Raw genomic sequence first — 22,935 nt, forward strand, 5'->3', positions numbered from 1 at the left:
GACAGTACATGCCCCCAAATTCCACTATTCCAAAACACCACTATTCCTATTCCACATATCCAAGGTACATCTGAATAACCTTCACACCAAATTCAAACAACATGTCAGATTAACAACTCTGATTTGCTCTCCTAAGAATAAACTGCATCCTCTAGCATATCCTGGAGTGTATGAAGTTTCCTGTAACTTAGCCTACTATGGACAGGCAGGAAGATTTGTTAATGTTCACCTTGGAGAACAGAAATGCATCCACTACCATTATTATGGCAAATCAGGACTGGAGACCACACTTTGGATGTCCCTTCATACAGGATTAGATGGGGAAAAAAAAGAATGTAGAATTCATTAGAGGCTAGAAAGACTGTTTTTAGTCAGCAGTGGCCACGAAGCATTCTCCTAATCTTAACAAGTATGGCTGCATTAATTTGTCAAAAATTTTGGAGACTGTCATTTTAATATCAGCTCCTACTCACCCAACTGTAATACATCTTTTATACGAGGGTGGTCTGAGACGTTCTTGGCCTAACAATGAGAAAACGAATTTCTAATTTAAAAATTATTTTTATTTTTCAACATACTCTCCCTTAAAATTAATACATTTATTCCAGCGCCATTTATCCTGTCTGTAGGATCTGCAAAATACCCCTCTATAGCTGCAATCACCTCTTGATTCAAAGTAAAACGCTGACCAGCGAGGAAGAGCTTTAGCTTTGGGAAGAGATAGAAGTCAGAGGGAGCCAAATCTGGGGAATGGGGTGGATGTTCCAACAATTCATAGTGCAGATCCCTTAATTTTCCCATTGCCAAAACACTTTTATGGACAGGTGCATTGTCCTTATGAAAGATGATTTTTTTCTTCTGCAGGCTGGGTCTTTTCTCACGAATTTTTTTGTCTAGTCTGGTTAAAAGATCAGAATAATATTGCCCAGTTATTGTTTTGCCCTTTTCAAGATAATTAATGAACAAAATGCCTTTAGCATCCCAAAACACCAATGCCATGACCTTTCCTGCTGATGGAACTGAACTTTGTCTTCTTTGGCGCTGAACAACCAGCTGTCCACTGTTTTGACTGCTGTTTGGATTCTGGTGTGTAAAGGTGAATCCAAGTCTCATCCATAGTAATAAATTGACGCACAAAATCAGTTTTATTCTTGTTAAAACGCTCTGATGACTGTTCACAGATTTTCATGCGAGTGCGTTTTTGATCTGCTGTGAGCGAGCACAGCACCCATCTTATGAAAAAGCTTACACAAAGCTTTTTCATTTGCAATTCTTCATGCAAAATATATCCTACACATTCTTTTGAAATGCCTATAGTCTCAGCAGTTTCACGCACTTTGACTTGCCAGTCATCCAATACCATATCGTGCACTTGATCAATGACTTCTGGTGTTACACTTTTCGAATGTCCTTCACTGATCGCCTTCAAGGCTGGTATGGCCCCGTCTAAACACGGCAGCCCATTTCTTGTCAAAAACGAAGCAGAAGAGTGCCCATAAACTTTTATGAACCCATCTTATGAAAAAGCTTACACAAAGCTTTTTCATTTGCAATTCTTCATGCAAAATATATCCTACACATTCTTTTGAAATGCCTATAGTCTCAGCAGTTTCACGCACTTTGACTTGCCAGTCATCCAATACCATATCGTGCACGTGATCAATGACTTCTGGTGTTACACTTTTCGAATGTCCTTCACTGATCGCCTTCAAGGCTGGTATGGCCCCGTCTAAACACGGCAGCCCATTTCTTGTCAAAAACGAAGCAGAAGAATGCCCATAAACTTTTATGAACCCATCTTATGAAAAAGCTTACACAAAGCTTTTTCATTTGCAATTCTTCATGCAAAATATATCCTACACATTCTTTTGAAATGCCTATAGTCTCAGCAGTTTCACGCACTTTGACTTGCCAGTCATCCAATACCATATCGTGCACTTGATCAATGACTTCTGGTGTTACACTTTTCGAATGTCCTTCACTGATCGCCTTCAAGGCTGGTATGGCCCCGTCTAAACACGGCAGCCCATTTCTTGTCAAAAACGAAGCAGAAGAGTGCCCATAAACTTTTATGAATTTTTTGGCATTAAACCTTCTTTTACAAAAATTTTATAACCGTATGATACTCAATTTTATCCATTTCAAGGGATATAGATAATACTTTTGCTTCAGACAGCTATATAAAACAAACTACTTGATAGAACGACTTGCAGTTTCACATAGATGCTTATGACAAATGTACCAACTTAGAAAAAAAAAAAAAAAAAAACTTGCTGGTAGTGTTGCCATCTATGGTCGAGACCGAGAACTTTTCAGATCACCCTCATTCAGCATTAGAGGGTGTCAAATTAGGACTTTAGATCTTTTGTCTGTTACAATTTGAATTGTTTCACTTACTCATTGTTGCATGTAAATTGTAGTATGCAGAACTCTACTGCCTTAAATTCTGATCTTCAAAACATTCATCAGTGTAGTTTGGATAGCATATTACCAATCTTACCCTTGACAATATTCAAATCTCCATTCAAGATGAGATTTACCTTCTCAGAATAATTCTCAAACCTCAAATCTTTCTCGGCACAAACATATCCTAAATATTGCCTCTTCTACATCCAAAAAATTAGGCTTTCTCTTTTGCTTAGGCATTACTTTAACTCTAGACAGCTTCTAACCCTATACAAATCACAAATCTACTCAATCATTGAATACTGTTCTCATATTGGGGTGACGTCCCTAAGAGCTTCCTGAAAATACTGGATTCTATACAGAAAAGAGCAATTAGATTGATTGATTGACCTCTCTCTCTCTCACTAACACACTCCACTGACTTTTGCATAGGCATTCAGTCTCTGCAGCCTGTATATTCTATAAATACTTCTATGGCTGCTGCTCATCAGAATTGGCATCAATGACTCTCTCACCACCCTCTTACAAATTCATCCAAATGCATGCAACAGCTAACCAACACTCTCACTGTTCAACTCCAAACCCACAGCACAAATTTCTCCTCTTCTTCATTTATCCCTTCCACTGCTACCCTCAGGAACAGTCTTCCACCACATATTTTTCAAGGAATACAATCCACACCTTTTCAATTCAAATGTGAATACGTTCCTTATTGCCCATTCACAGCACTAGTGTACTATAGGTTGACCAACCTCTCATGGATGAATTCTCCATTAAAAAAAAAAAATAATAATAATAAACAGGAGACATTCAGTTGTTTGCTGATATCAAGTCCCTACAGGAAGATTTTAACTTGGATAAGTTAGTTGAGATTGCAGTCTTAACATTAATAAATGGAAGGTATATTATTTTGTAGTGTAGTGGTGTAGGGCTGGTTTGTGTACTGTAGAAACTCTGCTCTAGTATTCATTATTAATTACTAGTCTGCTTTAGGAGGCAGGTGAGATTTTAGATCAAGAAGTGATAGTTGACAGAGGCTCCAAGTTTAGGGTCACGTGAAGTGTTGCAAAGATTGCATAGCACATTGCTTTTATGTTAAGAAGGACGCTAACATATAGAGATAAAGATATGTTATCACTATAGGCCACACATGTGGTAGCTAACATTCCATAACCAACACCCTGGAGTGTTGGTTATGAACGGATTGGGGAAATTTTATTGCAGAATTATATGAATGGGTAGGAAAGAAGCGACAGGATTGAGGCATGTATGGGCTGGTCTCTATAAATTGATATAGAAATTTTATATAAAGGATTATTATATAATAATCCTTTATATAAAAGGTCAGCTAAAAATATTTTTAGCTGACACATGCTCATAAAAATAAAACTATTAACTGCAATATGTTCCTTATTATAAGAAACGTATAATATTTAAAAATATAATTCAAACATAAGGTTTAGATGCATAAAAAAAAAAAAAATAAATAAAAAAATTGTGAACAGTTAACCATGATTACTTCCCAAAATTTGAGAGGCATTCAATCAGAATGGTTAGGATTTGGATGATGGCATAAAGTTTCTCAAGGTTCAATAACAGATGATCAAATTTAAATCAAGTGGAGTGAATAATCTTGGTTTGATTCCAAAGATCAGGAATTTGATGTAGTACTGATGTTCTTGGATTCTAATCTGAGCAAAATGGCCCATATGATAATTTATCCTTGTTGAATGGTAGAAAACAAGACATCTGAACTGGTTTGAAAGTTATATATGGATTATACTTTGCAAAAAATCCCTGCTGTTTGTTTATCTAGAAACCCTGTAGTAATTTTGCTCTACCCAGAGACAGAATTTCTGGAAAACTTCACATAATCTTGTATCAAGTTCACTGTTGAACATGAATTTGACAGGTCTTTCCTTTCTGGATACTTTAATAAACTAACTTTTTCAGGCAGTATTCAATTTTCTGTTTATAGAAAGCCTTTCTTTACTGGCAGTCATGCTATCATCCATCACAGAAAATGTGTATTATCAAAACTTTTATACACAGCTCACACAAGCTGTTCTTCTGATTTCCTTTTGTTGGAAATATTAAATAAGATAAAATCACTTTGACTATTAATGGATATAATCAATCTGCCATCCAGAAAATTATCAATAAATATCATCCTTCAACCAGACTACAATCTACCTTGCTTAAAGGAACATCAGAGAGCAAATATGGATTCTTTGCAAGTATAATCTATATGCCACCTTCAAACCAGTTTGGAAATTGTCTTCTTATCCACCATACACCAAGGATAAATTAACACCTCTGTCCTTGTGTGGTATCTATCAAGTGTCCTATTCACGTCACCCTTGTTATTTTGAACAGATAGGTTCATTCTGCTGAGATTAAAATCCAAGAACATCATGACTACATCAAATTCCTGTAATCTGATAAGTTTGGCCTTGATTAGTATACCATTGATGCTAGATAGAAAGTTCTTTGGAAGCCTTGCTCCTGTGTTTCTTAAAACTTGTGGAACTTAATGCCATCTTCCAAATGTTGACTGTTGTAATTGTATACCTGTCTCAAAGTTTTGGGAAGTAATCATAATTAACTATTCTTAATTTTTTTTATTTTAAATAATAAATTATGTAACTTTTGAACTTTAAAAGTGCATTTTCCTGTTTACTCAGCTGCAACAAGCAAGTAAGGACATGCTGTGTGACTCATGTTTTGAATGTCAACTGATCTCTTCTATCTCTGATGTTGTCCTTGTAACAAGGAAGAAAAATATATTGCAGTTAATAAATTCTATTTTTCTGTATATGCCTGGTTTGATTCAAAATATATATTATTTCTACCACACATTCCTTTAAAACTTTTAGTTACAGGATTGTTTACAGAACAGCCTATACATAGAATGAGATAGGGAACAGGAGATCATTCACAAAAGTGATATAAGGCTGTGGTGATGAGTAAATTAAATGATTAGTGGTAAGCAAGTGGTGCATTGTGAATGAGATATCAAGCTCAACCACTTCAGCCTCTCTACACTTTTCCATAGCTATTATTCAAAGTTAAGCAACATAAGCAAGAGAATCCTCTGTAAGCAAAGAGGATGTTACTAACTGCTGATCTTGTAGTGTGCTCCCAGTAATCTTGTCTGAACCATGTACACAGAGAATAATAATTTTCTAATACAAACGTAATCCTGCTGTTTATCATTTATTGAACAGAATCACTCTTCAATGAAATCTAGTACCTGGTTTACTGTTGAGATCCTAAAATGATGCATATTCTATATCTTTTACTTAGTACTTCTGTATAATATATATTTACCTTATTTTAATATTTCTTTACATATTTATTTTATCTTATTTGATCTATCTGTATACTAATTCAGACTGTGAATGTGGGTTTAACAACTTTTGTACAATAATCTTCTGAGAAAATAACTTTGGTTTGAATGTAAAGCTTACTTTCCCAATTTTGGGAAATTATTTTAAGTAACACTCCTCATCCCTGTGTTTTGTAAGATTGTAATTATTTAAATTTATTTCTTTGAATTCTGATAGTTGTAGATAGAAATTTGTCTGCAGTTGATAACATATATGGTCACATGCTTGCAATTTTTAAATGTTCTTATTGTGTTCATCTCTTTTCAACTGTATTGACAAAAGGGGTAGGAAACCTAGCCAACAATTTTAAAAATATTAAATAATTTTATATTAATATAAGCCTCATTCTGTTGTCTTCTTATGTCTCAATATTTAAATTTATTAGTCTCTTTTGAAGTAGCAATAACTTCAAAAACATCAACCAAAATTCAGAATTTTCATACAATCTCCTTCAGCTAACTTGAATTTATGCACAGTACTGTAGATGCACCATAAAGTAAAATTTTTCATAACTTATTTCTGTGCATTCCACCAATTGTCAGTGTGTTATGTAAAGCATTCTAGCTCCATTAAACCATGTTTTATTATATCATTCATTTTAAAGTAATTTCACTTTGTTTATATTATAAGTAAGTTTTTTAATTGGGATTACATCTTGTGGTATATGAAATTTTTATTTACAAAATTCAAAAGCTCATTAGAAGATCAGAGTAAGAATATTACTGAATAATAAAAATACATTATTATAATAATGAATAATAACAAAGTATGTACATTACAGATTTATTGCTATTTTTAATATCATATAACAAATCATTGTCTTTGTTTCTTTTGATATTTATTAGAGAAAAACACTAAATTAGCTGTATACAGGACAGTATTCAAGCCAATTTTAACTTATGGATCTGAGAGCTGGGTCAGAAGTAAAACTCTTGACCAAAGACTAGAGACTGCAGATATGAGAGTCCTGAGAAAGATTAGAGGCGTGAACAGATGGCATCAATGGCAATATCATCATATTAAAAACGAGGATGTTAGGAAAGAACTTGACATTGTCAGCATCCAGGAATGCGTTAGCAGAGCTAATCTCAGGTGGTATAGTCACGTGAACAGAATGGGCGAGGAAAGATTAGCAAAACAACTGTTCTCTGCCAGGTTGGCAAGAAAATGACCCAGGAGAAGATCAAGCTATAGGTGGATTGATACAGTAAAAAGTGCCTTAGAAGATAGAAATGTAAGATCTGATGTTGAAGTCTTGACAGGTAAAGATTGATTTGGAGAAAAAATTGTGGATAGGAAGTTAGTAATGATGTAAATTTTTCATGTAGTATTATCATATCCTATACACCCCCCCCCCCCCCTTGAGGTACCATGGCAGGAATTTGATGATGATGATATTACAGTACCATGATAAAATATACAATACTATATATTAAAAATATAATTTTTGGCATTTAAAAATACCCAAAACGAAAATATTTTGTCAGATTTTTACTCTGTGTTATCAGCAATTAATGGTAAATAATAAATAAATAAATCTTACTGAAATAAAGAGCCAGAAGGCTTCACTTCAGCAATGTGAAATTATACAAATTAAGTGGATATTGAATCCAACATTATTTCAAAGCCTGAATATATATATAGAAACTACAAGAGTTGCATGCCGAATATAGAAACTATAAAAGTTTTGGCAGATCCAAGCATCAGCAACCTTTCAGGGCAGGGGCAAATCATGGTAAAGGTGGAGTAAGTTCTGATCACTTTCCTTAGTAGAGTAGCAAAACAAGTGTTCTCTGCCAGGTTGGCAGGAAAACGACCCAGAGGAAGATCAAGATATAGGTGGATTGATATGGTAAACAGTGCCTTAGAAGATAGAAATATAAGATCTGATAATGATCATGACAGGTAACAGACTGATTTGGAGGAAAATTGTAGATAGGACGTTAGTAATGATGTAAGTTTTCATGTAGTACTATCATATCCTGTACACCCCTTGAGGGTATATATAAGGAATTTGATGATGATGATAATAACAATACATAAATTAACAAATTATGTACACTACAGATTTATTGCTATTTTTAATATCATATAACGAATTATTTTCTTTTGATATTTATTAGAGTAAACCAGCTAATAATCCATCAAAACTACTTGTTGACAGTGCTCTTAATCGTTGGTATGAGCTGAAAATGAGAGCAGATAATACTAGTGTTGTGACAGTACTTTTAGATCCTCCAGGTCCACCTAAAAGTGAAGTTCTTCTTCGACAAAGGGTAATGCAAAAGCTTCGACCACGTGATGATCAATCAGAAGCTGAAATTGCAACAGGTATTTAGTTTAAATTTTAAACTTTTCTGAATATTTAGGATTCACATGTAGCCTATTGCCTAACCATTTAGTGTTAATTGGTAAACTTAATTATTATACCACCATTTATAAAGAATGATATGCATTATATAATTAAACTTATTTTGGTTTGGAAAAACCTGGCAGACTTGTTAACATTAAAATGTTAAAAATCTGAATGCTTATAGAACATCTGGATGATTTGTTCCGATATTCTATAAGCAGTAAAGTTCATATTCATCATTAGTGGTCTGCCAAGTTTTTCTTTTGCATATTAAGCCTTTTTTTTTTTTTTTTTTTTTTTGGAATATCACATTGAAAAGAACAGTATGTAAAAATTTTTTAAAAGAATTAAACTTGAGCATCTTTAGAGGTAAACTGTATGCTCAGCTATATAAATGTTATTGAAGAAAAATTAAACGGTTTGAAAACAAGAATCAAACATTGGAGTCTTAGTGGCAGTCTTAGTCTCTGAAGAGGACATTGATTGATTTAGCTAGGGAGATATGTGGTGAAGTTATCTACAAGGATAGAAAAATAACACCATTTGGACACGATGATAAAGAAGCAATTGAAAGAAATTCAGAAAAAGAAGAAAGCATACTGAAAGCTCTTAGAAATAAGTTGGCAGATGCCCTAAAAGAATAGAGAGAAAAATACAAGAGAGCTAAGCTATATGTAAACAGTAGCTAAACAAAAGTCGTTTGAAGATTTTGGCAAGAATATAAAAGGTAAATATCAGGAAGGGAACAAAATGTTCTGGAGGATATTTAAAAGGATTAGAAATGGAGGAAAGAGTACTATAAATGGAATCAAAGATGATAAAGGTGACATGAAAACTGAAGATAAGGATATCCCAGATATCCGAATAAATTACTTCAAAAGACTGTTAAACAAAACAAGCAGTGAGAACAGTAGTAGAAAATTTTCAGGAATGCACACAGGAGTACATATCAATACTTGAAGTGGAAAAAGCCATCAACAACTTGAAATGCAGAAAGGCAGCTGGAGTAGATGATATTGGATCGGAAATGCTGAAATATGGAGATATAAAAGTTTTGCAGTGGCTACACTGCAAATTTAGAAGGTCAAATTCCAGATGATTGGAGTAGAGCTGTCATAGTGTCCATTTATTTAAAAAAAAAAAAAAAAAAGAATAAAGCTGGATGTGAGAAATAAGAGGAATCTCTCTACTAAGTGTTTTCCCAAGTAAGATTTACACAAGCATTCTTGAAAAGGGGTTGAGAAAAATTATGGAAGAGAAACTTGGAAAACAACTTGGGTTTAGGCCAAATAGAGATTGTCAAGATCAGATTTTCACTTTACAGCAAATAGTTTAGAAATCATGGAAATATGATAAGGATTTGTATACCTAAGGTTAGTTAGTAGATCTGGAAAAGGCATATGACAAGGTTCCAGGAGAAAAGCTGTTCAAAACTCTACAGCTATATGGTGTAAATGAGGCATTATATCAGGCAATACGTAGTCTATATTTAAGTTGTCAGTCAGCAGTTAGAATTGAAGGAAATGCAGAAAGATGGTTTATGTAAAATCAGGTTTAAGACAAGGATGCACATTATTTCCACTCTTATTCATCATTGATATGGATAGTATTAACCCTGATATTAGCACTTACAATTGCATAGCAGTTATAACAAATTTGGCATGAAAATTAGTAATAGAAAAGACCCAAAACTATGAAAATAGGCAGGAATATAGAAAACTTCAACTGCATTCTTGATTGAAAACCTGTAGAACAAGTAAAATATTTCAGCTATTTTGGTGCAGTTTTTAGTGAAGATAGCAAATTAAATTTGGAAATAGACAACAGAATAAGCAAAGCTGGTATGGTCAGGAGTCAGTTTAATAAATTTGTATGGAATAAGAGAGAAGTTAGCCCAGACATGCAATTAGCAGTACACAAGACAGTGTTCAAACAAGTCTTAAGTTATGGATCTGAAAGTTGGGATAGAAATAAAGCACTTCATCAAAGGAGAGAGAGAGAGAGAGAGAGAACGGATATTAGGGTGGTCTTGACAGATGGCATCAATGGCAGAATCATATTAAAAATGAAGATATTAGAAAGGAACTTGACATCGTTAGTATTTGATACCAAGATGGCAGGAAAGAGAACCCAGAGGAAGACTGAGATTGATTCAGTCAAAAGTGCCTTAGAAGAATGAAATGATAAATACAATAATATTGGAGTGCTGGCAAGTATTAGGCTAATTTTGAGGAAAATTGTTGATAGAAGAGTAATAATAATGTAAACTTAATCTAGTGCTGTCATAGTAGCCTGAACACTCCTTGAGAGTACATATTAGGAAATTGATGATTTATTTATTTTGTGAGGGATGCATATTTGTTTTTCTTGCCTTCAGAATACTTTACTCTCTCAAATGGTACTGTTTGAAGTAATTTCCAATTAATTTCCTATATTGATGGGAACCTCTTGAGATGATCACTAGACAAGGTCTAATGAGCATGACCAAATATGATAATATAATTATCAATTTTTGTTGCAAAAATTGGTAACTAATTGTATTATTTATGCATATATTGCATGTCAAAATTTGATGAGTATGGTCTGGTAATGTCCACTTTATTCAACAGTGAAGATTGTTAATGAAAAATACAGGGATATATTTTAAATTTAATCATGAAACATCTGTCATTGTGATGTTACAAGACATTGCATAAAGAAGAGTTTAATGAACACACAAAAATGATCACATTATTTTTTTTTTTTTTACTTAAATATAAATTGCCAACTAGGAAGGTGAGGATAGAAATGAAGTTTATAAAACATGACAACCCTTCATATGTGTATACATTTGAATGGAATTCTTTCTGTGTTTAAGATATCAAATATGTGATATGTTCTGTTATACAAAATGCTTATACATCTTGTTTAGCAATTCCATATCATCAGCGAAATTCTTAATTATAATTCAGTGTTGATGCTTTGAAGGTGATCAGCAGTCAGTTATATATTATCTGAATGACTGCTACTAAAAGCAGCATGGTAATGTCTTCAGAATACAGACTACTTTGAGTATTGTCTAATAACAGTTCTTAATAATGAAATAAATAAAATAGGATTATTTCTTTAATGTTAGGAGAATGTAAAATTTAAGATATATATCTGATAAAGATTAAATAACTGTCCTAGACTCTGCATTAAATATGAAATATGTTTATGTATTTGGTTGCACTTTATGAGAACATCAAAGAAAATAAAAATAATTAAATGTGTTTACAATATGATATATTTTAAATTTTCATCAGGTACTTCTCCAGAAGCGCTTTTTCGACAAAGGGTGATTCAGAAATTAAGGCAGCGTGAGGATGCCTCAAATACAGAGCTGTATATAGGTATATACTTATGGAAAGTTGTAATTTCTTCAGTTATTTTTGCAGAATACATTTTAACACTTATTTTAGAATTCAATATAGTAACATGTGCAAATTGTGCACATGCATTATTTTTACATAATTGACATCCATGCAAATAACTATTTAACAACTGTTGAAATAGTATATTAAAACAGTCATGCTTGACTGCTCGTAATAGTGTAAAAATAAATATGAGATTTAGAACTATTAAACACATTTACTATAGTCAATTCTCACTTTAGCAGACTCATAGGATCTAAAGGAATGGTGAGTTATAGTAGATTTGCAATTGTGAAATTTTTTAGCATAGCTTTCATGTTGTGGGGCTATTGGTACTTTATGGTAGTTTGCTATAACATTGTTTTCTGTAGTGAGAATTGACTGTATCTGGTCTTAAGTTTCATAGAAAATAATTGCCCATTAGTGTAGCATTCATAATGACCGCAAACAAATATTTAGGTAATCACTAGAAACAACTCTAGAAAAACTAGAAAAATACAGGATATAAACAATGCACTTTGGCTGGAACAATGTAGGTTCAAATTTCCATCTAGGACGCGAACCTTTTATCAGGCCTTTTCTACTGAAGATGAGTTATCTGATTTCATATGGGGTGGCAAGATTTTTCCTCATGCAAAAGAAGCGAAATAGCCAGAAGAAACGTGCATTGTACAACCCTAGCAGATAGCACAGATAACACGTACAGTATAAGGTTTCTAAGCTGCCTAAGTTGTGACCTCGTGTGTGTGTGTGTGTGTGTATCCTACACACACACACATACAAGAGGTCACAAAATCTATAGCATACACAAATGCTATGTGTAGGCAGACCAACTGTAATCCTACATTTCATCATTGTTGAGAGTTAAGTGGTTTTGTGGCTCCCACCCCATCTGTGAAATGTTGAAACCTATAGTAATTAGTACTGTAAATAAGCCAAGGATTATTTTTCTTAATTTTTATAATTTTTTGTATTAGTAGTAGTATTACAAGAGACTTCCATGAAGTCGGGGACTCATCAAGAGAAAGGTCACATATCACGTACCCTACCTATCATTCTTTTCTTCAATCCATTCACACTTCCTGCACTCGCAACCTATAAAGGCAATCCATTCCAGTTGTAGACAGCATACCATGAGAGAAAAATCTATCTCTCATCATCTCTCTTTACCCTCCATTATGATCTACACACAATAGTTCAAGTGAGGTCATCTTGAGGCCTTGTAAAGGGGCCAAATGACTTCCTTATCCTCAACTGTCAATGTTTCATTTTAGCAGTGCAATTGTGCTCTGAGTTGCATTGCAATCTTGACTATATGATTGAAACTGCCTTCTAGTCAAGAGTTTATCTTCATGATTGTGTTAAATGCTATCGCTACTCCTTCCTTTCCTTGATCATTTGCTTGGAAATAGCATCCTATACTTATTATTCAGTAATATCTCGCTTGTTTTTGTCTTCTTTGTCTCAGTAATGCCAATTGTGTCCACATATTTTTCCAATGTTTCTGCAAGTTAGATTTCCTTTCCATTAATACTCCTTTATATTGATTGTTCCTATCTTTAGTTCTTCTGATGTTGGGTTTATTCTTCTTTTAGATGTTGAGTTTCAGCTTGTTCCAGTAGCTGACTTTTCACTGTTTGCCTATTTTATTATTTATTACTTATTTTCTAGAAATAAATTTTTATTTACTTCTAGAAAATAAATTTCTAGAAAAGAAAATAAATATTATTTTCTTGCACTTTTCTAGAAAAAATAGTGCAAGTGAAAAATCAAAGATGCAAAAAAAAAAGATCATTTCCCTGGATATAAAATTGCAAGTTTTAATGCAGTTAGAAGCAGATGAATGTAGAGTTGAAAAGGGCGCTTCTTTAACTTAGCAATGCCTACTATAAGAATAATTATGAAAATTGAAAAATATAGACACAACCTCAAATTTTTAGCAACAAAGGAAACCTGCTCAAGAAGCCATATTCTTGAAGAAACGGAGGGGGGGGGGATTATATGAGTGGATGATCACACTCGACATCGCATGCCTTTAAGTCAATTAATAATAATGAAAAAGACAAGAAACATGATTTGTATTATGATTGGCCCTGTTATGCAGGAAGTTATGGAAGCAATACCTTCTATACTGAGAGATCCTTTTTGAACTAAAAAGGAAAACGGCAATTGACCCCCCCCCTTTTGCTACATCTTCAAAATCCCAGAGCTCTTAGAAGGTACTCAGCCTAGTCATTCATCTAAAATGTAAACCTATAAATACATTATATAATTTTATATATAATAATATTGTTGAATAAAAATTCAATACCATTCTATTCATGTTTGTGTTTTCACCATTCCTTATTTATGTAATGCCTGTTTAGCACTAATTCTAAGAACGTATCCTGAGCATTAACATGGTCTAACTGTATTTATGTTTTGAATTCTTCTGAAAGTTTCTATAACTCTTGTTTATCTGCTTTTAGCCTTTTCACTGCTAAGTTGAGCTATGCCACTTCAAAAATGGTTTAAATGTTGGGCTTCAGTATTTTCAAGCATTAATTTACATTAAAAAAAGAAAACGTCCACCAGAACAACTTTTAAAACACATTTGAACTTTTTGAGCATGTTCTTGACATCTGTTAAGAATATAATTCACATCAACTCAAGCATTTCTCTATATATATTTGCTATCCAAAGGAAAATATTTGTACCGGTACAGATACCAAAGGAAATCTAGCTTTTGCATGGTCTGAGGGATAGTAAAATATAGCAGGAAATGTGCATGCTGATTGCATGTAAATTTCATGAAATCACCAGGAAAGAAATAGGCAGATTAATCAGCCAATAATTGAAGCTTCACTATGTAATAGAATACACAGTGAGGCTTCATTTAGCACTAATTCTAATTATTGAAGCCTCATTATATAATATAATACAATAAGAATACTGGAGCAGTTGACAAGTCAGACATGTTGAGTTTTGTGAATGTGTGATAAGGCCTTCAAATGGTGTACAGAGAGTTCATTTTTTGTCCCATGGGCATAATAATTCTGAATTCTCACACATTGTTCAGAGTAAAAACATAATATAGATTTTCAACCAACTTTCGTAAGAAAAAATTTTAAAAACTTTCCTGCACTGAGAGTAACCACCAAAATGTGTTTCCATTGCCTAGTGACTATCCCCCTCTCTCTCTCTCTCTCTCTCTCTCTCACAAATCCTGTGTATTGCCACATGTTTCTGTACCTTGCTTGAAGAGAAGAAAATTAAGAGTGTGTGTGTGGCTAATAAATTTTGAAAGGCTGGTGGAGGTTGTGCTGAATGGTAATTATTGTATCAAAATAATGACCAAGATTTCAGTAAAACATAATTTCTGAGTCTCACAGTTTTGGTTAGTCCTGATGTGAAAACAAATAGCCCCAGTTTTGCATATTAGTTTTCAGTTTGAAATAAAAGAAAATTCTGAAAATAATATAGCACGGAGTTTGGATGGCTTCTGCTATTTCAGCAGTGAAAAGGTTAATGATAGCTTTACTACATTTTTCTTTTTTGATAGGCCATCTGCCATTTACTTACTGCATGTTTCTCTATAGTAAACCTAATAATGAACTTGCTCATTGTTGTAGTGACAAAACTTCTTAAAGGGTTTTAGCCAAAGTCCCATAGTATCCATATTATTTTAAAATGAGTGAAACTTTTCACTATAGGAGAACCATTTCTCTGATTCCTGTGAGTTTCCTATAGAGAGCTGACTGTAATAATTATATTACATGAAACTTGGCCTTATTCTAAAACTAAAATAAACCTGTTGTAAACATATGACATCTAAAAGCTAAATAATTGATAATTTTTCAAAGGAATTATGGTGGGGATAAAAAACATTTTGATACTTGGCTGTTATAGAATAGTGACTGCACATTACTCATCCATTTTGTTTGTTTCACACACACCCAGAATATATATACACAATGAAAAATGAGACAAATATTATTATAATTCATTACAAATCATGGATTTGTATCACTTAATTGTTGAAAAGATTTCTCACATTCAGATTTTTTTTGTAGGTCAGAATGATGCTCTTGAAAGTAAGCTATTAAAGAGGACTGGAATTATTGAGCATGGTAAAAATCCAGAAGAATCTTATATGTTTGGTATCCTGAAAGAAAAGAAGAAATCTGGCAGTGCATTAGATGTTAGAAGTAGTTTACTTCCAAAACCAGTGGTGCTCTCTCCCAGAAAAGTGATTGTGAAAAAGGTGATTTCCCGAGATAGTCAAAACAGCTCATTATCTTCTCCCTGTTATACAAAAGTTAGTGGCAGAACAAGTCCTCCTTATACACATCTCAAAATAACCTGCTGTAACAAATCATTAAGTGACTCCTCCCATCATAGTAACGATCCTCCATTAGGAGTAAGTGACCATCAGACAAGTACTAGAGGAAAAGAATGCATGAAGCTTACACGTGGAGATAACTGTGATTTATGTTCTCCTTGTTGTCGTACAGAAAGAGACAGAAGATTTTATGTACAAGAAATCAGAAGTGAGCAGCAGCTGTCAGAAATTCAAAGACCAAATACTACTGGTGACACAGATAGAGAAAAAGTTTTAAAGCACAGTCATGATTCAAGGGCATTGTCATCATCAGAGTTACTTAAAGAGTGCTCAAAACCACGTATTGTAAATATTGATGGGGATCATAACACAGAAACAGAACCTTTTGACACACGGACATCTGGTTCTGCCTCAATAGGAGATATTGAAAATAAAGAAGCAAGGAGGTACTGGAAAGAGATTCCATATCAAAGAGTTAGAGATAATAGTAGTATAGTGCTTGGTGTTAAAAGAAAAATTCCTCCAGAAGATGATGTTGCTGAGAGTTCTCATGTGCCACTTAAACATGTGCGTCCACATCATCGAGTAAGTTCCTGGACAGGAGAAGCCCTTGCCAATTGTCGACTGGTTGCTTCTCATAATATGTCACTTACCCACTGTACTAGAGCGCGTCACCGTATCCGGAAAATGAAGGTATCATAAATTTTTTCTTGTTTGTTTCAACTCCCAGACCTTTTGTGATATGATATGGTTCCGTGGGTGTTAGAAATCAGATTCCATGTTGATAGGGAACAGACATGTTTGACAAAAGGCGATAACATTTTTTTATACAAAAAACCTAGATGACCGATTTATTTTTAATTTAAAAATTTTAGAAAAATAAAACAATTGTACCATGTGACCTCAAAAAAAAAACAACTGTATTTTCTGATACAGATAACTGGTGTATTTTTTCTTTTAATTATGTGTTGTGGCAGTGCTGTGAAATTTGTACTGTAATCATACCTGTAATTGTCAGTTATATATTGTAAATATGAAACAATGCCGCATATTGGTAATCAGGTAACTCAAGCTATAAGAATTCACTGCCTTTTACCCTACAATTTATAATGAAATAGAAAACTGAAATGCTTTTTTTTTCAGCAGCCATATTCCTTATAGACAGGACTACTGATGTCGTATTTCATAATATTTTATAAACAATACAAATATTGAGTCTGTAATCCTCATGTAGTAGATTAACAAAACTTGTCTTTTTTATTGCTATTGCTGTTTTCAAATATTAACTGTAATTTGAATATGCTATGCATTTTGTTCTGGGAAAGCAAATGGTAGAAATTATTTTTATTCAAGATATAATTGGAAGAACAATTATCCTCCAGTTAACATTAGTACGGTGATTAAATGTTTTTTTAGGTTTTTTTTTTTAATATACATTTCTTTCTTTAGGATTTCATAATATGGTTTCTTTTACACTGATTAAAAACAAAATGAATTTGCAAATGAAAGTCATCTTTTCTAAAATTCTTGGTATGAACTGGCACTTTAATATAGCATTGTTTATAATAAATGGCAGAAATATTTATATACCAAACCAGAATAATGAGGAATAATAGCATTTCCACTTTTAATTATGAAAATAATGTAATGTGTGTGATGATGGGGGGGATGAGAAGGAGGGCTAAATTATTGACTTTATTTTGTGTTTAAAGAATTGAACAAATAGTTTTAAAATTTGATTTAACTTATTTGTTTTCTATATATAAAATAAATAGGAATATATAACTACAGGAATATTAATTTCTATAGTTGTCATATGCTTTGTAAATTTTACAAATATACTTTATATTTTTTAGCATTCTTGATGTAAAAGGCAGTTTTAAAAAAAAGTAATTTATTTTTAAGTTAAGATTCAAGGCATTAAGATAATAAAATTATTTATTTTTATGTAAATTTTAAAAATCATTGCAAGTGTGTGCATACTCATTCTTAATATGTGAAATTGTGTATACTTTCTCTCTTTTATTAATGCACTAAATACTTTTTATTTTTATGTTGGACCAAATATAAGTCTTAGCACATTACAAATATATATGATGAAATCATAATTGAATAATTCTTCAGAAGAGTAGCTGACTAAGTCATATATTTATCTTCTTAGCTATGAATTTTTATTAGTTTATATCTGAGTTATTTAAAGTTTTTATTTTGTTTAATTATTCCAATTGCAGTAAATTTGTAATGGATTGCATCATATGAAATGAAGTGTTAAATATGTACTGAAAGATACATTGCATTAATTACAAATTGGATAGACTAAAATAATTGAGTTATAACAATAGCACAGTATTTATTTTTTCCCCTTCTGAATGTCTACAAATCTAAAAATATTAACTATATTTAAAAAACATGCATATCGATTGGTAATCATTTATTAAATCAAATATTATTTTGGCATAATATCTTATATAGATATGTTTGTTTATTCATAAGGTAAAATGGGAGGTATTTCTATGCAGATATTTCTAATTATTAGACATTAATTGAAATATAATAATTCACTAACATTTGGCACTAATGAGAATCTCTTGCTAGGGATTAGCATAATTGTCATGCAGAAAGGTTCTTTAGGCAAATCTAGCTAATATCAAAATATGTTATTTATTAAAAGCATTTAAATCAGAGGCTAAATGTGATTTAACATCCCTAGACAAAAGCTTTAAAGATTCTGAGTTCTCTCACCCTGACATGTTTAGCCTTCACTGGTGCTTTATCATAAATAAACAAGAATAGTTATTCACTTAAATCTGGTAGTACTCTGTAGAGAGAGAGAGACCCCTTATCTAATGGCAGTTGTAAGGCATGCAAACTACAACTGAGTCACTGTTTAACAGGAACCATGTACTTAAGTCACTCACCCATTCCAGCATAACTACCATATTCCAGTAGAATTACCTCCTCCCCTGCTGACTTGGTTGGCCGAGTGGTTAGCATATCTGCTCTCTGGCCAAAAGGCTGCAGGTTCAAATCCAGCATTGGGCATGGATGTTTGTGATTGTCTTTGAAAATACTAGTGGTGGTGGTGGTGGCAGGCAGTAGATGAGGCAGATGTGTAGATGTAGTGGTGGAGACTGAGAGTTGTAGAGTAGGTGCCCTCCCTCAATGAGTCATTGGATACCTTGTAGGTATCACAGCATTTGCCCATCTGGGTTCAAATCATATCTAGGATGTCAGAAATCTTTATAAGGACTTTTCAGAAAAGTGAGTAAACCAGACTCATACAAAAGCAATAAGGTTGTCTTCCTAAAAACTTTGAGATTCATCTTTTTTTTTTTCATCCCACAAAACAGCCAAACCAGCTAACAAGCACACCATGAACAGACATAATATACTATTCTCATGGCTTTAACGTTGCTTCATCTCTAATTCCAACAAACCAAACTCAATGGAAGTAGATAATTTATTACTCATCATTTAAAGAAAGAAATATCTTAATAAACTGCACTTTCTCAAAAAAATCTGATAAAAATCAGATAATGGTCCGGTTCACTTAAGTATGTTTTCCTGATAATTATTTGATGTTATCCACTTCATCATCTTTATCTTGGTGTGCTTTTATAATTTTATTTATTTTGTCTATTTTCAGTTATTATACTCCACTGAAAGACAAGATCATATAAAATTATTCTTATCCCTTATACTTGGGGAAATTATAAAGGAAGGGTAGCAAAATTGCTACATAAATATAACATTGAAGCCTCAAAATAGCAATCTTTATCTGCTATCTAAAGACAAACCTTCATCCTCTGATAAATCCAGGTGTATAAAGATAACATAAGAACTATATACACTAACATCATTATAGCAATTGTGATCTTGTCATACCATCCTCACTTTGGACACCCTTTCACACAGGATCATATGGAAGAAAACAAAAAATAATATTACATAAGGCATAAAAATGAAAGGTTGTTATTGGAGTTGGCAGCGCCTCTTTCAAAGGTGCTTTTTCTATTGCAGTTTTGAATTGTTCCAATTGTATTTTTGTAGAGCCTTGTGTGTCTGATAAGTGCTTTTGTGTTGTTGAGGATACTAGTTTGAATCCAGTTGCAAAGATTTAATAAATTCATAGAGTTCCCACTTGTCTTCATTGTAGTACTTTATTAAAAATAGATGGAGTTACAGAGTTTCCCCATTCAGTTATCTAAACTGTTTTCATCAGCAACAGTTTGTATTCAACATCTCTACATGATATTTCATATTTTGTGAACTATCTCAAAGAGTTATCCATTGCCAATGTTCACAATGTACCATCTAAATTGGTCTATATGTTTGTTCACTGTGTAAACAAGATTTTATATCGATTCTGAGACAAATCAGTAAACTGTATAGTATGAGTTTAACATGTTATCTAATGACATATATCAACTATTTTGTTGGATTGTATCTCTTCCTGAGTTAATATAATATATATATTTAAAAAAAAAATGCAATAAATTCTTGAAGGCTTCTACAAATGACAAATGGATGCCTTATACAGGGAAAAACATCAGGATGTAGACAGAGTGTCCAGCAGTACTACCAATGATAAAATTACGTAGTTCATAAACTAACAACGATAGAATTACAAGGTTTCCCTTAGATTCAGAAACTCGCTAAATTTTGGTGACTTTCAGTAGATCTCCACATGTGCACTCTGGTGGCTTGATAGAAACACTATCCCAATTGTCAATGTGTTTGTTGCACAATACAGCTAAATCGTGATGTTAAGTTTCTCTGAGATGAGATTTTTGTGCAGTAAATAAGGATCTTTGAAATAACGGTGTCATAATAATCCATTATAATGTTACAGCCAGTAATTTGGCCATCTAGAAATATCTTATCTCCATAGCCTTCTGTGTTTGTCAGTGTTTATTTTTTTCAGCTAGTTTGTTTTTAGGAGTTAAAAAAACCTGCCACCTCTGACTGATTTATCTTCAGTCACTGAAAAGTCCTTATGAACATTTCTTGTATAACAGATTGAAACCAGAGAGTCTTTCCTTTGTAATCAGTTCTAAGAAGCTGCCAGTATGTCTGAATCCTTAATTTTTATATGCATCCCACCACCTGCAAAAGATTGTAAACCTGTTGTATATCAGTAATTGTGTCAATGTTTAGATAATTTGAAAATCTACTCCAGAGACCAAACAAGAAAATCTTTCAAGCAGCTTCAAACTTTCTTCAATGAGCACAATAGCAGTCTTAACAACTAACGTTGAAAATCATATACTTCCTAAACTGAAGACATTCACAAACATCTGTGCCATAGTGGGATTTGAATCCACAGCTTTTCCAGTCAAAAAGAGCAGAGATACTATATCCACTTGGCCACCCAGGTTGATGATAACAGGTGGCTGGCATATGAGAGTGATAAGTGTATACAAGGAGTAATCCACTGTTATATCAGTGCCATTTATATTATTATATATAAGTGAAATATGATGTTTTGATTTTAGTGTCTAGTTGGTTTATTTCTATCTCTTCTTCTGTTGCAAGCGCCTGTGACCCTAACCATGTACAGGTCGAATAGCAAAGTCAACAAAACTCTTAAAACTTTAGTCCTACTCTGGTTAATATAATTCATCTCAAAGTCAAATAAATAAAACAGGTATACCACCAATTTTCTGGCACCCTTAATTCCAGAGCATGCTAGATTAGCCATTTTGCTTGAGATAGAGGTCGCATAATAATAGCTTATCAGTACACTACTAATTATACTTGTTGCACATCTCTAAAGCACTATGGATGACTAAAAATTTAAATATGAAATGTAATGTTAAGATATTAAAATGATAACTGCATTAGTGTAAATTATAAAGAGCCAGTGGATAAGGCCTTCTGCTTGACTTAACATCACCACTGTGAACCTAGAAGCTCTTGCTTAAATAATTAAGCAAGCAGGCACATGCACAATGCATTTGTGGCAGTCCAGTTAACTAGTTAGGTGTGGGAATTTCAAGTTCACCCTGGTAATTTTGTCTGAACTAAAGGAGGCGCAGGATCATTCATTACTAGAAAATCAGTGGTGTACCTGTAATATGTTTGTCCATTAATCTGATTTAAGAACTCTTGTGGCTGGATTTGCTTTAAGGTTAACTAATATAGTGAATGGCATGTGTGTGTTATTGTGCTTAGAATTTTTTTAAAATCTGAATTTCCTGAAAAATTAATATAAAACAAACTAAAATAACCGAGATCACATCACAAAGTAAATAATTAAGTATATGCTGACTTTAAATTAACAGGAAAAACAACTGGTTTGTTCCGCTTGTTAGAGCATATATTTTACATTACATTAAGTCAAGTAAAAAAACTATTAAATCTTAATCTCACCCATAAAAAATTGTAGATCTGTCATACATTAATGCTGTGGGTACTCCAGAAAGCTTGCTTTCAAAACCAAACTTGGAACTTTTCAAGCCACTTTAGGCCTCTGATAAGTAGGGTAGTTTCTTACACCAAGCAAAAAAATTAATCTCACCTAAAGACATCCACTCAGCTAACTGGGGAGGCAAAATTAATCCAGGCATTTAAGATATTAGGTTGTATATCTCAGCTCCTTATTTTTGCATTCTAATGTATTCCTCACATTATTTTTTTGTGATGGGATCAGTGGCGGCCCGTGAGGTTTTAAGTGGGTGGTGCTGCCCATACAAAATAATTTTAAAAAAATTATTTTTTTCCTAATTAGTAACCAATTTATTAATAAATAAATCTGTAGATTTATTTCTTAACAAATTGGTTACTGATTAGGAAAAAAAATAATTTTTTTTAAATTATTTTGATTAGGCAGCACCCCCACTTAAAACTTCATGGGCAGTCACTGGATGGGATGTTTTTCAGGAGATATTATTTAATGCTTTTAATTGAAATAGGAGAAGCAGTTAAGAAATAACTAATGTGAATCAGTTGTACAGTGCAATTTACATATAACATTTTTTGATTTCTTAACAACCCAACCTCCTTCCATTTTGTTCATTTCTGCGCAAATTGTCAGATACTATATAAGAAACACCTATATTCCAAGTTTGGCTA

General features: G+C 32.9%; 1 protein-coding gene across 2 annotated transcripts in view; it reads left to right on the forward strand.

Moving 5' to 3' along the window:
- The window catches only part of Pp2C1 (protein phosphatase 2C), a 90,699-nt gene extending 74,017 nt beyond the window's left edge, over positions 1-16,682 (forward strand). For both annotated transcript variants that reach the window (XM_090410385.1, XM_090410386.1), the window contains exons 5-7: positions 7,919-8,126; positions 11,433-11,519; positions 15,593-16,682. In XM_090410385.1, the coding sequence (XP_090266511.1) occupies positions 7,919-8,126; positions 11,433-11,519; positions 15,593-16,563 (1,266 nt within the window). In that variant the 3' untranslated portion in view covers positions 16,564-16,682. The remainder of the gene's footprint in view (positions 1-7,918; positions 8,127-11,432; positions 11,520-15,592) is intronic.
- The last annotated feature ends 6,253 nt before the right edge of the window (positions 16,683-22,935 follow it).

This window comes from Typopeltis vanoorti, chromosome 20 (assembly GCF_054136105.1).
Source record: "Typopeltis vanoorti isolate ZY-2024b chromosome 20, IOZ_Tvanoo_1.0, whole genome shotgun sequence".
In the NCBI taxonomy this organism is placed as follows: domain Eukaryota; kingdom Metazoa; phylum Arthropoda; class Arachnida; order Uropygi; family Thelyphonidae; genus Typopeltis; species Typopeltis vanoorti.